Below are 16,021 nucleotides of genomic sequence, written 5' to 3'. Positions count from 1 at the left end.
CTAGACTGTTTTTTCCTATGCACACATACATATCTATGATAAAATTTGTAAATTAAACCCAGTAAGAGATTAAAGTAACTAATAATAAAATAGGACAGTTATAACAATACACTGTTATTTAAAACTTAGCAGCTGTCTCTTCTGGAAGTTTTCATTTAATGTTTTTGGACCACAGTTGGCCATGTGTAACTGACACCACGGGGAGCAGAGCTGTGGGAAAAGAGGGGAGTGCTCTTCCAGGCCCCAGGCCCTGAAGGTCACATGTGTTTGTGGACCTGCGTCCATGGCAGGTGTTTCGCATCGCACCCCGAGTCTCTCTCACAACTGGTCACTCCGGAGGCTCAACCTGCTTACCTGGCATTTGGATGTGACTGGAAAGTGGGGTAGAAACTGAAGTTGTGCTCCTTGAAAATCTCGGTCCACGTCCTGTGAAATTTTTCTCTTTTACTTCTTAGATAGTTGAGGAGATCACCATAGCAACAATATTCAAAAATCAAGTAAATTGGTCCTGAAATAGTTACAGTTTCAATTACAGATATGCTGATACTTTTTTCCCCCCAGAAATGTGTGTAAGCAGATGACACATTCCATGAGAGCTTGGGACTCCCTGGATTTGGGAACACTACACTTTTTTGGGAGCCTATTTCTTCTTGTATTTAAATTCAGCCTTAGCATTTTTCTCTTTTCCTCTCCTTTTGGTCCCGTCCCCAGGTCTGCTGTCCCAGAAGGAATGACTCCTGTAGGCGCATCATTTGGATATTTCTAGGCAGAAGTGAGAGAACCACAAAGCATGCCCCCAGCAGATGCTAGGAAACACAGTTCAACCTCCTGCCTTGGCTATGACTTATGTTGGCACTTCAAAAAGTTCACAGCAAATTAAATGAAAAGAGAAGCTTATTCTAGTGCAAAGTAGTTTTGAAATCCAAGTACATGAGGGGTCTCCAAAAGATCACACATGGATTTCAAAGTTAACTCTTTAATTTCATTTTTCCAGTAGCTTCTCGAAATTGCTCCGGTATACAAAGGCAACCCAATTGGAGCAGTGACCAAGATCTGTAACTATTTGCACCACTGTATTGATGTCACCTCCACAGCGGGAGGGGAAGCAGAGAGACCACAACGCGTCCCTGCAGTGTGGTTATTTCTTTTGAAAAAAAAAAAAAAGTTAATTTACTTATTTTCATTTTACATGAAGGGCACAGAGATGGAGACAGACAAGCAGAGAAAGATCTTCCATCACTTCCATTCCTCAAAAGCCTACAACAGCCAGGGTAGAGCTAGGACAGAAATCAAATTAGGAGCCAGGAAGGCAATCCGGGCCTCCCACATGAATGGCAGGGACCCAAGTACTTGAGCCGTCATCTGCTGCCTCCTAGGGTACACAGTAGCGGGGAGCTGGAGTGGTAGTGTAGCCAGGACTCAAACTGGTCTAGTCCAAAATGGGATGTGGGTAGGCATCCCACTGTCTTAATCACTGCTCCAAATTCCCACCCTCGTGGTCACTTTTAGGCAGGTTAGAAATATGGGCTGTATCTCAATAAAGAAGATGAAAGAGAGGCATTGTTTATATATTGACCCATCTGATTCACGGAGTACTCAATGCCTCATTCTACTCAGGTTGGAGAGCCCACACAGTGAATGAGGAGAGAGGAAAAAAAAATAAGAACAAACGTGCTCTCCGTATCCAAGCCAAAGTCGTTGGCAGGAGGTGCGCTCAGCGGGGAGAGACTACCTGACAGCGTGCACGCCCCCAGCAGGTTCACAATGTTCTCGTGGCTCCCCAGGTGAGTCATCATTTTGAGTTCGGACATGAGCGCCTCTCTTTCAGAACTGTCTGCTTTTTCTGTCAGTGGAGGAGTACAGAGAAAGGAAGACATTCTGTAATATTCAACAGATGAAGGTTTTCCTCAGTTCAGAGCTGATGTGCACTATTCATCGAAATTCAACAGTATAAGACAAAAATAACATACGCCTTTTGAGCATTAATCCTATATTTTGAGAAATGCTTTCTCTCTCATATCTATATAGCTATCCATCATCTATTTGTTTAAAATTAATTTGAGAGGGGCCGGCACTGTGGCATAGCAGGTAAAACCACCACCTGCAGTGCTGGCATTCCCATATGAGCGCTGGTTCGAGTCTTGGCTGCTCCACTTCCGATCCAGCACTCTGCTGTGGCCTGGGAAAGCAGTAGAAGATGGCCCAAGTCCTTGGGCTCCTGCACCCGTGTAGGAGACCTGGAAGAAGCTCCTGACTCCTGGCTTTGGATCAATGCAGCTCCAGCCGTGGAGGCCATTTGGGGAGTGAACAAATAGAAGACCTTTCTTTCTCTCCTCTCTCTGCCTCTGCCTCTCTGTAACTCTGCCTTTCAAATAAATAAATAAAGCTTTTAAAAAAATAAAATTCACTTGAGAGGCAGAGAGACAGAAAGAGAGAGAAAGAGTTGCCATCCACTGGTTTTTTTCCTCCAAACACCACAGCACAGCAGGGAGCCACGAGCTCAGCCCAAGTCTTCCACGTGGGTGGCAGGGACTTAATTATTTGGGCCTTCACTGCTGCCTCTCAGAGGCTACATTAGCAGGAATACTGGCGTCAGGAGCCGGAGCTGGGTGTCGAACCCAGGCACTCTGATAGTGGTCTCAGGCACCTGCACCTCTAGACCAAATGTCCACCTTGAAATTTTAAGACAGAATTGCAAGGACTGTGGTGTAAATGTTGACTCTAATAATAGGCCTTCCTACTGGGCTTTTCTCTACCAACCAAAATAAAAGTCCTTCCAGTGGGCCCTCAACCAACCCACAAGCAAAACAGTGATAACAATACAGGATTTTCCTCCACAGAAGCTAACAAATACACTAAAGGGAGAAACATCTTTTTTTTTTTTTTTTGGCTCTTGGACTCGTTGACATCACAGGGAAACAATGAGGTTGGCTGGCTCCAGCCTGTGGCCCTGAGGACTGGAACCTTAATTCTGTAAAGAGACGCATGCCTGCTACATCCAAGGCTATGTGCCAGGCACTGGGGAATGGAGGATAAGAAAACACAGCCCCTGTCTTGCTGGTGCTTAGATTCTCCTAGGAAATGCATGGCTTTATAATGCAATCAGTGTCTCACTGAGACATGAAGAAAAATAGGGAGGTAGCCAGGGGATTGCATGGGGGAGGGGACCTGGTCAGGGGGAGACCATTGATGGCAGCCTGGAGTGACAATGGGCAAAGGCTGAGAAGAAGAGCACACAGCGGAATGGACACAGACCCTGCCCTCAAGAGGCTTCCAGACTAATGAGGCAGGTGAGATGTAACTGAATAACAAAATAAATATATAATTACAGTCACGATAAATTCTACGACAAAGCCTACAGGGAGCTAAGGTAACAAACCACACAGGCCTTGATCGCATTTGGGGTGTGAAAGAAGCTTCCCCGAGGAAGTGATAATTCAGCTGAGATCAGAGGGAACAGCAGGATCCACAGCAAAAGGGGAAGGGAGAGAGGGGGCTCCGCCTGTGCAGAGGTCCCAGGCAGGGCGGCGAATGGTGCGCGGAGGAACTGAAAGAAGGCGGCACGCTGCTGGTGTGCAGGGGGCACAGGGCAGCGTGGAGAGCACAGGGCGGCGTGGAGAGCACAGGGAGATGTGAGGAGCATGGGAGGCGTGAGGAGCAAAGGGAGGTGTGGAGAGCACAGGGAGGTGTGAGCAGCATGGGGAGGTGTGGAGAGTACAGGGAGGTGTGAGGAGCACAGGAAGGTGTGGAGAGCACAGGGAGGCGTGAGGAGCACAGGGAGGTGTGAGGAGCACAGGGAGGTGTGGAGAGCACGGGGAGGTGTGAGGAGCACAGGGAGGTGTGAGGAGCACCGTGAGGTGTGGAGAGCACAGGGAGATGTGAGGAGCATGGGAGGCATGAGGAGCAAAGGGAGGTGTGGAGAGCACAGGGAGGTGTGAGGAGCACAGGGAGGTGTGGAGAGCACGGGGAGGCGTGAGGAGCACAGGGAGGTGTGGAGAGCACGGGGAGGTGTGGAGAGCATGGGGAGGTGTGGAGAGCACAGGGAGGCGTGAGGAGCACAGGGAGGTGTGAGGAGCACAGGGAGGTGTGGAGAGCACAGGGAGGCGTGAGGAGCACGGGGAGGTGTGGAGAGCACGGGGAGGTGTGGAGAGCACGGGGAGGTGTGAGGAGCACCGGGAGGTGTGAGGAGCACAGGGAGGTGTGAGGAGCACAGGGAGGTGTGGAGAGCACAGGGAGGCGTGGAGAGCACAGGGAGGTGTGAGGAGCACAGGAGGTGTGGAGAGCACGGGGAGGTGTGGAGAGCACGGGGAGGTATGAGGAGCACGGGGAGGCGTGGAGAGCACGGGGAGGTGTGAGGAGCACGGGGAGGTGTGAGGAACACGGGGAGGTGTGGAGAGCACAGGGAGGTGTGGAGAGCACGGGGAGGTGTGGAGAGCACGGGGAGGTGTGAGGAGCACAGGGAGGTGTGGAGAGCACAGGGAGGTGTGCGTAGCACAGGGATTTATGAGGAGCACAGGGGGGCGTGGGGAGCACAGGGAGCCATGAGGAGCACAGGGAGGCGTGGAGAGCACAGGGAGGTGTGGAGAGCACGGGGAGGTGTGAGGAGAACAGGGAGGTGTGAGGAGCACAGGGAGGTGTGGAGAGCACAGGGAGGTGTGAGGAGTACGGGGAGGTGTGGAGAGCACGGGGAGGTGTGAGGAGCACCGGGAGGTGTGAGGAGCACAGGGAGGTGTGGAGAGCACAGGGAGGCGTGGAGAGCACAGGGAGGTGTGAGGAGCACAGGAGGTGTGAGGAGCACAGGGAGGTGTGGAGAGCACAGCGAGGCGTGGAGAGCACAGGGAGGTGTGAGGAGCACAGGAGGTGTGGAGAGCACGGGGAGGCGTGAGGAGCACGGGGAGGTGTGGAGAGCACGGGGAGGTGTGGAGAGCACGGGGAGGTGTGGAGAGCACGGGGAGGTGTGAGGAGCACCGGGAGGTGTGAGGAGCACAGGGAGGTGTGAGGAGCACAGGGAGTTGTGGAGAGCACAGGGAGGCGTGAGGAGCACAGGGAGGTGTGGAGAGCACGGGGAGGTGTGGAGAGCACAGGGAGGCGTGAGGAGCACAGGGAGTTGTGGAGAGCACAGGGAGGCGTGAGGAGCACAGGGAGGTGTGGAGAGCACGGGGAGGTGTGGAGAGCACAGGGAGGCGTGAGGAGCACAGGGAGGTGTGAGGAGCACAGGGAGGTGTGGAGAGCACAGGGAGGCGTGAGGAGCACGGGGAGGTGTGGAGAGCACGGGGAGGTGTGGAGAGCACGGGGAGGTGTGAGGAGCACCGGGAGGTGTGAGGAGCACAGGGAGGTGTGAGGAGCACAGGGAGGTGTGGAGAGCACAGGGAGGCGTGGAGAGCACAGGGAGGTGTGAGGAGCACAGGAGGTGTGGAGAGCACGGGGAGGTGTGGAGAGCACAGGGAGGTGTGAGGAGCACGGGGAGGTGTGGAGAGCATGGGGAGGTGTGAGGAGCACGGGGAGGTGTGAGGAGCACGGGGAGGTGTGAGGAACACGGGGAGGCGTGGAGAGCACAGGGAGGTGTGCGTAGCACAGGGATTTATGAGGAGCACAGGGAGGCGTGGAGAGCACAGGGAGGTGTGGAGAGCACGGGGAGGTGTGCATAGCACAGGGATTTATGAGGAGCACAGGGAGGTGTGGAGAGCACGGGGAGGTGTGCATAGCACAGGGATTTATGAGGAGCACAGGGAGGTGTGGAGAGCACAGGGAGGTGTGAGGAGCACAGGGAGGTGTGAGGAGCACAGGGAGGCGTGGAGAGCACAGGGCGGCGTGAGGCGCACGGGGCGGGGTGGAGAGTAGCGGGCCTCGCAGACCTTTGTAAGAGAATTGAAAGCTGCTGGAAAGGTTGAGCGTGAAACACTCTGATCAGCTTTGTGCCTCCTGATCAGCACTTGGGCATCAGCACAGGGAATCCAAAGGAAGCAAAGATGCAGCCAGGGCACCTGCTTGGAAGGCTACGGCACCATCTGCGAGAAGTAGACTTGGGCTGGAGGAGAAAGGAGGGCGGACTAGAAAAACACGAAGGGGTGCCAGGAGACAGCATCGGGCCCGATTGTGAAGAATGTGGCTTTGTGTTGGCACCAGGGACCAATCACTAAGGGGAAGAGAGGAGGGATGGCCGGGGTTGGGGGAATTCAGTTAGGATAGGTTGAATTAAGGGATTTTTAAAGATGCCCAAACACCTGAATATATGGACTTGAAGCTCAGAGGGGAGATGCAAGGTGGAAAGCTAGGGGTGGTGCAGATGGTCCCGGTGAGCAGGTGCAGTGAGGCGGGGAGTGCCAGGTGGGGGGGTGGGTCCAGCAGCACCCTAAGGAACTCCACAGGAGAAGCCAGGTGGAAGAGGACAGGCCAGAGGCACTGAGATGCAGTCGGAGAGGCAGGAGCAAAACCAGCACACGGCGACACAAAATCCAGAAGAAGGCATTTCAAGTGCCTGGTGTCAATTTATGTTGGGGAGCCAAGTGACATGGGGACTTCAAAATGCCCACTGGACGTGGTTAGTTCAAAATGGACGTGGTTAGTTGGAGGTGCTGGGGCTCTGAAAACACAGCCCAAATCCAGAGCATGGCAACTCTGGCCTGAAGGCACAGCCTCAGGATCTCTCTGCATTCTGTGTCCACAGTCTGGCCTCACTGCTCTGTCTGAATCCTTGTTCTCTCCCAAAGCTCTGGAGTTTTCTGATCTCACTTAAGAAATCCCATTGACCAAGAAAGATTAACTCTAGATAGAGAAGACTCAAAGTTTCCAGGCCCAGGACACTGACGCCGACCAGAGAGAGCCTTCATTGGTTCTCTTGGAAACTGTTACAACTACATAACGAGATGAACTCCATTCCCTTGTACAGTTCTTACTGTATCCCTCCACAGCTTGTTGCCACCCCTCTCCAGGACACCCAAGCTCTTTATCCAAGCTTCTGTGCCTTTCTGTAACCCAGGATGATATACAAACTTCAACCATCTGGCTTATCTTGGATGCTCACATTTTGTCTATGACTTCCGGGCCTGATTTTTTCCCCCTTATGCACGTTAATCAGTTTGTATGACTTTTAGTCCTTTTAATCTGCCTATTGCCAGTTCACTTCAGCAAACCTTCAGAGGATGGAGGGGAAAGTTCCTTTGCCTTGCTGAAAAGTCATTGTTCAATGCAGTGAGAGAGCCAAGCAGAGGTGCTCTTGCTGAGTGAGTGGTGCTCAGGGGAGTGGTGGAGTGGGCACCAGATTGGGGTGCATGGAACAATGAATGGGGAACAAGGAGATGGGGGTTCCAATTTAGTCTTCTACAGAGTTGCTATCAAAATGTAAGGAACAACTTCTGCCTGTAGCAATTGGATCCTCAAATACTAAGCTGATAAAAACTAAGCCAAGAGAGAGAAGAGGGAGAGGGAGAGTTTTGTGTTCCTGACTTGCATCTGATACCCATGACTCAGGTGACACTAGCCCAACCCTATTCCCTTTTAGGCCTTGCAGCATGGCCAACAGGAACCTGGAAACAGGAGGTAGGTGGAAAACTGCCTCCCATCTGTGCACCTTTGTTGATTTGAAGCTGAGTCCCTACCCCTAATGACTTTGATGTAAACTGTATCAGGCCCCAGTATCTCTCCCTTAGCTCCAAGAGTAAGGGAGGGGCACAAGGAGAAAGCCAGACCCAAGACCCTGATCACAAAGACTCAAATTGCCCCTATAGCTAACATCGCAATGCTAGTCTATGTTCTAGAGCTTTGCAAGAACTCACAAGTCCTTAGCAAAGTAATGCCCAATCTGCCCACAAACCCTAGACAGATGGGGGCACACCCTTGCCACTGCAAAAGAAATACACTGGCCCCAGTCACTGACCAGTCAAAGCAAAGGCAGGAGCACTCTGTATCAGAGAGAGGCTCACACACAAGCTAGTCACACACAGCTCAGCCCTGCTTTAAGTCTGCTAGATTCACTGCCTTTAATCCTCCAGGGAGTCTGGAAATTGAGCTATCACTGCCTGCCTTCTTGCTGTGCACTTTGCAATAAATACAGACTCCCTTCCGTCATCCTGGTACCAGTGATGGCTTTGCTGCATGTCAGGCAAAAAGGTCTAGTTTTGGGTGTTATAGTGATTCTTCCCATCAGTTTTGGGGGTGTTCTGTAGCAGCGTCATTCCCCTGCATGTACCATACCTTTCAACATTTTCACTGCAACCTGGATGGAGACGCCTGTCTTACTAATTCCATAAGCTGTTGCATTCATCACCTTTCCAAAAGCACCTGATCCTAGGACCTTCCCTGCAAAGATAAGCAGCGAGTCAGTGCACTTGAAAGATCCTCCACTGGGAAGGCAATGCTACAGGAACATCTGGAATGACCGATTCTTACCAAACTCTAAATTTTCTCTTGGGAACTCCCATTTGAGATCATACTCGTATTCTCTGAAATCAATGTAGAAGTACTCGTTATCGGAGGAGCCGGTCACCTGGACCATTTGCAGCTGGCTTTCATACCGAAATTGCTTCAGAGACGAAATAATGAGTCCGTTAACAAGAAGCAGTGCTACAGATACAGGAACCCATCGCCAGTGTTCCCTTTTGCTTTTACCTTTTTGTACTTGTGACAAAGCAGCATGGTTAAAACAGCAATGAAGGGAAGACAAAGCCCAATTGTCGCATAGAATGAGATATTGTCTTGGATGAACGGGAAGGGGCCTACAACAAAAGATGTAGAAATAGGAGGCCCTCATTATAATCTCTCACATCCTCTTTGCGTAACCACTTGTTTTCAGGCCTTACAACTCTTCTGGTGTATTCTGCTGCCTGCAGAAAATCAGGCAGTGTATTTCACAGAAGGACAGGTTTCCCTCCTATAAGACTGTCAGTGATTCTGAACCCATTTTTAAAAATCAGTACTAGGACAAGAAGAATTACACCTCTTTAAACCCACAGGATGTACAAAGCAGATGGGGAAAAAAAAAAAAAAGCAGCAGCAGCAGCAGCTTGGGTTCCTTCAGTGAAAATAGCACAGGAAGGCGGAGAAGTCAGCTTTGCGAGGCTGGGGATTCTAACCTATCCGTGTGGGCAGCCAGCTTTCAGAATTGTTTAACTGAGGATGGGCTCTAAAACATAAAGCAAAAATTATAAAACAGAAGGATTAACCAGAATGGAAAATAGAGAGCGATTCACAATTACTCAATTCGTCTCTCTGACACTGGGGCATTCAGTCAGTACTGGTGACACTGGGAGTTCACGGGTCTCAACATCATTAGAGCTCTCAAGGGGCGCTAAGTAGAAGTCCGCCCTAAACTGCAAAACACTCCAGCTGATGTCACTGGGGATTCTTGCCTGACTCAAAAAGCCCTCTTTTCTCACATGCTGGGCCTGTGAAATCCCCCCTCCCCAAATAAAAGCCAGCCAGAGGGACTAAGTTCTCGGGGGGAATTCCTGGTGCCGGAGTATGACAACAACAACTCGGTACCTGGTGAGTTTAAGAGGATGGTTTCACACGACGTGCCCACGGAGTTGTACGCACAGCACTTGACCAAGAACCCTTTGATGGACTCGCTCATGTTCAGTGTACTGCTCGATGTCCACTGCCCAAACACCTTCCTGTTAGCCTTTTTATTCCACACGCCTTCTGTGATTTCTTCTGTGCAGCTGCAAGGAGACAGCAGACCGAGAAGTTAGACAGGTGGGCTATCACCAGATTGGAAGCTGGGATTTCTGTTTCGTGAGGTCTGAGAGACAGCTATCTATTAGGAGTGATCAGAAGGCATCTCAGACCACTGGCAGTTAGGGCTGACTCAGAAAGTAAGCACTGTAAATGATTCTTCTGAAACTGTACTCATGAAACAGAGGGAAGATGGCACAGGGCTTGAGTCCTTTAGTTAGGAGAGACACTGGGTCCTGATTACTTGGGAGACTGGTCTGAACACTTCCTCCAGGTCCAAGATGGTAACGGGTAGCCATCCGACGAACAAGAAGCCTGACTTGCTGATGCTTCGGCCAGCACTTGAGGTTTCCCTGCGGAGAATAAAGTGTACAATGAGCTCACAGAGCAGGGTACTTTCCAGAAATGGCTTGGAAGACGGCTGCAGCCTGGGCTGCCTGTTTACCCTGGGGTTGTTTGTGCTTCTGGGAGGCTGGCGCCTTGGGGGAAGCCTCAAGCTCCTTGGTCATTGCCTCTCTTCCCCCTTACATGGTAACCTTCTAACATCACCCCACTGAACACCGCTTTCTCACCGCCAGGCTTTCCTTGTGGACAGCCGGGTGCAGATCTCAGTCTACCTGGATGCCTCCACATGAGCCTTACAAAGGCTGCACAAAGCCCAGGAAATCCCTTCTCATCTTCCACAGACCAAAGAGTGAAGATTACGAAGCCAAATATGTGGCAGGTACTATGACCCTCTGCCTTCCCTGACCGTGACCTTACAAGTTACTGAAGTCTATGAAGTTGTGACACTAAAGCACATTCAGAGCAGAAGGATGTGGGCGAAGTGTTCTACGTGTCTCAGGATAAACACAGAACAAGCCATATTGGTTCCAGGCCAGCAGGCAGGAGACTCAAATTTCAAACCATTTCAGCAGGCCGAGAGGTTCCTCCCCAAATCACACTTAGCACTTCCTGGTTAACAGTAATAAACAATTAAGGAGTTCTAAGACAAAAATGGATTCCCAGCAACTGGACTCACTTCGTATATGCAGCGTGAACATTTTGGTGAATTGCGCATCGTCGTTTTCTGCATGGAATATATACTCTCCTGGCTGGTGTTTATGGTTGCAAAACTTGGATACGCTGGCAGAGAGAACGAAAGGCAGACTTAGCTGGACCCTTACAGGAACTGTTACAGCGGACGGTGTGCTTGGGGGAAGTCTTTCTGGAGACTCTCCCCAGCTGCCAGAGTTCCCTGAACAAGGAAGTATCATATTCTATACACTTGCTACTCAAGCTGTGGTCCATGGATGGGCACCCCTGGCATCAGCATCTTTACCACCTTGCGGACTTGTGAGAAGGGCAAAAGTCCAGGCCCCACCCTCAACCCTACTGGCTCAGAATCTGCATTTGGATCTCATGATCTGCCTGTGAGTCATGTGCACTTTATGAGCTGGGGCTGGCTGGGGAGCCTCCGAGAGGCACGGAAGTCCCTGAAAGCCCCTACTGTTCCGTGCACTCTGGATACTCTAGCTTTCCAGAACATGGAGGAATGTCTGCAGGTGGAGGAACTGTGGCTGCCCTGCTTCCAGAAATGACAGCGCACTGATGTGGGTCCAAGACAGGACTGGGGACCAATCCTTGACTTACATAGCAGTTAACCATGGTGAAGGGTCAAATCTACTCAGTTAACACAGAAATCTTTGCCTGGTCTCAGTAGGCTGTAGTGAGGGAGAGAGAGAGAGAGAGAGAGATCTTCTATCCACTGGTTCACTCTCCAAATGGCTACAACAGCCAGGACTGGGCCAAGCCCAAAACAGGAGTCAGAACTCCATCTGGGTCTCCCACATGGGTGGCAGGGGGCCAAGCACTTGGGCCATCTTCTGCTGCTTTTCCCAGGCCATGAGCAGGGAGCTGGATCAGAAGCAGAGCAGCTGGAATTTGAACCAATGCCCTGATGTGGGACGCCAGCACCACAGGCAGTGACTTAATCTGCTTTGCCACAATGCCAGCCCCAGGCAGTACATGTTGGCCTAGATAAGTGGATACAGGGTATAATTCACTGTCTACCAGGTTTTCAGGACCTGGTATTGTCACAGGATGTGGGATATTATAGGAGAGGTAATAGCCTTTTTCTGTTCAATTGAACTCCATAAAATTCAAAACCAAAACAACCAACCAACAAAAACAAGGAGCCAGATAGGACACAAAAATCCCAAACATCTACATGTGTGGAGTGGTTCAAGCCTTAAACTGAAAAACTGTAGCTGATCAAAGAAAGCGGGGGCCACTGTGGAAGAGAGACATCCAGGGGGCTGCACAGACAAAGCAGGACTTGAGCTGATCTTTCCAGATGAGTTGGCTTAGATGAGAACATGAAAACAAAGACAGCAAGGCTGAGGTGAAGCTGGGTGCAGGTGCGAGAGGAGAAAGGATCGCATGCGGCCACTGAAGTCCATTAACAGAGAGGCCCCTGGACTGGAGGTATGTGTTGTGGCATAGAAGTGGGAGGAGTATGGCCAACTGACAGGCCCCTTGAAAGGAAGCCTAACTATCTAAGAATTATTGACGCACACAGGAAGCGGAAGCTCTGGATTCCTGGGCTGGAGACGAATGCCACAAACAGTAGTTCAGATTCGCATGGGAGAGGTTCACTGGAGGGCAGTCTGGAGGCAGCTGTAACAATCCAAGAATTCAGTCTTTCACCCAACCAGCAAAGGTGGATTCCATCTGTAGGAGGAGCCAGGGATACCAATTTGGAACAATGAAGTTTCTGTTTTCACAGCATGTGGAGTTTGGTGGTGTAGGTACACGAGTAAATAAACAGCAATGGTAGAGAACAGGAAGTCCTACCATAGGAGAACCAAAAGTTGAGATCTAGGCTTGCAGAGCATGACAAGCTGAGTGCTAACAGAAGAAAAGTAGGAAAGGAGAAGAAAGAGGGAACTCAAGAGGCACCAGGAAAACAAAGTTGTAGGAGCTGGGTTGCATATAGACGACGAAGAAGTTCATACAGGATACTAGAAAAAGTCCAGGTGAAATGTGCACTATGAAAAAGCTATACCTGGATTTCAAAATTCTTTTGCTTCAAGATAAACTTATTGGAGTGGATATTTGGCTTGGTGAATAAGATACCACTTAAGGTGCCAGTGTTCTGCGTCAGAGTGCCTGGTTTTGATATCCAGCTCCTCTCCTTTTTTTTTTTATTTTATTTTATTTTATTTTTTGACAGGCAGAGTGGACAGTGAGAGAGAGAGACAGAGAGAAAGGTCTTCCTTTGCCCTTGGTTCACCCTCCAATGGCCGCCGTGGCTGGCACGCTGCGGCCAGCACACCGCGCTAATCCGATGGCAGGAGCCAGGTGCTTCTCCTGGTCTCCCATGGGGTGCAGGGCCCAAGCACTTGGGCCATCCTCCACTGCACTCCCTGGCCACAGCAGAGAGCTGGCCTGGAAGAGGGGCAACCGGGACTAGAACCCGGTGTGCCAGCGCCACAAGGTGGAGGATTAGCCTAGTAAGCCGTGGCGCCGGCCCAGCTCCACTTCTAATGCCAGCTTCCTGTTTATACAGGCCCTGGGAGCAGGAGGTGACATCATTTAGTCCATGCCATGCACCTAGGAGACCTGGATTGAGTTCCCAGCTACCTGCTTCAGTCCCAGCTGAGGCTGCTGTGTGCATTTGGGTAGTAAACCAGCAGATGAGAGCTGTCTCTGTCTCTCTCCATCTGTCTGTATCTCTCTCTCTCAAATAAACTAATTTCAAAATAATAATCTTTTAAATTCCATTTTCCATAATTAAAAAAAAATCCCCTTCCTAGAGGGGCCAGAATCGTAGCACAGCAGGTTAAGCTGCCACTTGCGATGCAGTAGCCCATGTCAGAGAGCCAGTTTGAGTCCCAGCTGCTCCACTTTCAATCCTGCTAATGTGCCTGGAAAGGCAACAGGTGATGGCGCAAGAACCTGGGCCCCTGTAACCCACGTGGGAAACCTGAATGGAGTTTCTGACTCCTGACTTCTGTGGCCACTTGGGGAGTGAACCAACAGGTGGAAGATTCTCTTTCTCCTCTCTCTGTAACTCTGCCATTCAAATAAATAAATAAATCATTAAAAAAAGAAATAGCTGGTGCCATTATCTGCCATTTTCCATCTCACAGACCAAAGCAAAAGATTTTATGACAGCTTTTTCCTCCTGGGTCTTTTGTGTAGTGTGGTCTGTCACTGGGTAGATGAGATAGCTCCTGAAATATGTTCAGTCTTCTGAACAACTTCCAGGTAGGAAACTGCTCAGTCAAGGTGTTAAATCGCTTTGCTTCCTGTCGGCTACATTGACCTTGGCAGCAGCAATGGTGTGGCTGAACCTCTGGGAATTCCAAGGGGACTAACCATCAGGTGACTGTGAGTGTCAAAGCTTCCTTTTTCTCCTGGGGGTTTTCCTCTTATTTTTTTTGAAAATGTATTTATTTCATTTGAAAGGCAGACTGACTGAGAGAGGGAGAGACACAGAGAGAGAGAAAGAGAGAGAAATATGTTCCATCCACTGGTTCGTCCTGCAAATGGTTGCAACAGTCAGGCTGAACCAAGAACTCCAGCCGGGCCTCCCACACGGGTGGCAGGGACCCAAGCTCTTGGGTCATCCACTGCTACCTTCTCAGGCCATTAGCAGGAAGCTGGATCGGAAGTGAGGCAGCCAGGACTTGAACTGGGACTCCAATATGAGATGCAACACCACAGGTGACTTAACCCCTGTGTCACAATGCCAGCCCCTCTCCCAGGGTTTTTGTAAGAGTGGCCAACTGGCATGAAATGGCAGATCAGGAAATCTGAGTGAACAGTGAAACAGTATCTTAGAGACCAGGAGCTGTGTTCTCAGGATGACCAGGGAAAGGAGTTTTCTCCCCTGTCATCCAAATGCAGGTCTTTTTTTTTTTTTTATTTTCCATTTAAGCCCAGAGATCAGGAGTTGAGAAAAGAGTCCAAAAGGCTGTCTCCCTCAGCTCGGGGGATAACCGTACTATCCAGGAAAGAGCACTGCACTCAGAGAGCAAAGTCTAATCAGAATGCAGAGAACAAGAAAGCAAGCAAAGAGCTGGGGCAGCTGGGAGCTGGCAAGCCTGAAGGGGGCGTCACGGGGCACCGGGCACCTGTGGGAGAGGTGCATTGCAGCCCGACGGAAGTTGAATCTGCTCTCTCCCGATGTCATCCTATTAGACAAGCAAGGTGGGAGGCGGGAGGCGGGAGGCTGTGCCGAGGACTCCATCTTCCCCTATATACCATCATGACTCCTTCTTATTTTATTCAAGGTAACCAACACACCTGGGGGTGTACAACCATTAGAAACTCAATAGCAGGGGTGGGTGTTGTGGCACAATGGTCGAGATGCTGCTTGGGACACCTGCACCCCATATCAGAGTGCCTGGGTTTGAGTCTCAGCTCCACTCCTGATGCCAGCTTCCCGCCAATGCAGACTGGGAAGCAGCAACAGATGGCGCAAGCAGTCGGGTCCCTGCCGCCCACAGGAGGCCTGGGCTGAGCTCCTGACTCCTGGCTTCAGTCCCACCCAGCCCCAGGCATTGTGGGTATTTGAGAAGTGAATCAGCAAATGGGAGATCTCTCTCGCTCTTTCAAATAAAATAAATTTGTTAAAGTTCATGGAAAAACATAATTAAAAGATGAATTTATTTTGGTGCCAAAACTTGAAATCCATGCCTGCTTTTTCATGATATGTTCTCAATAAACTTTATGGAGATCCCTTGTAAATACAATTTCAAAAATTTTGGCACCAAAATAAACATTTCAATTACATTTTCTATGAACTTAAAAATATGTATTTATCTGAGAAGCAGACAGACAGCTATCTCCCATCTACTAGCTCACTCCCCAAATACTCCTAACAGCTGGGGCTGTTAGAACCAGGTAGAAGCCAAGGGCCTGGAGCTAGCCTAGTTTTGGATCAGCTCCACTGCAGCCATTTGGGGATTGAACCAGCGGATAGAAGACCCCTCTCTCTGTCTCTACCCCTCTCTGTAACTTTGTCTTTCAAATAAATAAAAATAAATCTTTTAAAAAAAAAACCAGTAATCATTTTGAGGAAAAAAGAAATTGAGAACCTTTACTCTGGGGGTAAAATCATAGTAAAATACAAGGAAAGATAAGGAAAAAAGATACTAAAGTCAGTGCCCATCACCCAGTTAAAGTAAAGACTTCTGAAAAGTGGAATATTATGCAGCCATCAACAGTAAAATGTATTAACATAAAATGATATCTTTTAAATGAAAAAAAAAACCCAGATGACAGATGGCACAATCCCCTTCATGTTGGTACAAGATGTACATGATACACACGTCCCTATTGCAATGGAAACAGTAAGGGA

At 49.9% G+C, this 16,021-nt stretch overlaps 1 protein-coding gene across 2 annotated transcripts in view; it reads right to left on the bottom strand.

Moving 5' to 3' along the window:
• Positions 1–16,021, bottom strand: part of FLT3 (fms related receptor tyrosine kinase 3) — an 84,272-nt gene that overhangs the window by 19,860 nt on the left and 48,391 nt on the right. The window contains exons 10-17 of one of the 2 annotated variants that reach the window (XM_017337503.3): positions 10,694–10,797; positions 9,917–10,025; positions 9,481–9,659; positions 8,608–8,714; positions 8,389–8,521; positions 8,194–8,298; positions 1,733–1,843; positions 355–508 (exon numbers count right to left, since the gene is read on the bottom strand). In XM_017337503.3, the coding sequence (XP_017192992.1) occupies positions 355–508; positions 1,733–1,843; positions 8,194–8,298; positions 8,389–8,521; positions 8,608–8,714; positions 9,481–9,659; positions 9,917–10,025; positions 10,694–10,797 (1,002 nt within the window). The remainder of the gene's footprint in view (positions 1–354; positions 509–1,732; positions 1,844–8,193; positions 8,299–8,388; positions 8,522–8,607; positions 8,715–9,480; positions 9,660–9,916; positions 10,026–10,693; positions 10,798–16,021) is intronic. The other variant, XM_051834117.2, reaches the window with a different exon arrangement.

Source organism: Oryctolagus cuniculus, chromosome 9, assembly GCF_964237555.1.
Source record: "Oryctolagus cuniculus chromosome 9, mOryCun1.1, whole genome shotgun sequence".
Taxonomy (NCBI): Eukaryota; Metazoa; Chordata; class Mammalia; order Lagomorpha; family Leporidae; genus Oryctolagus; species Oryctolagus cuniculus.
Note: the sequence above shows the minus strand (reverse complement) of the source record. Positions and strands in the feature narration are given on the sequence as shown.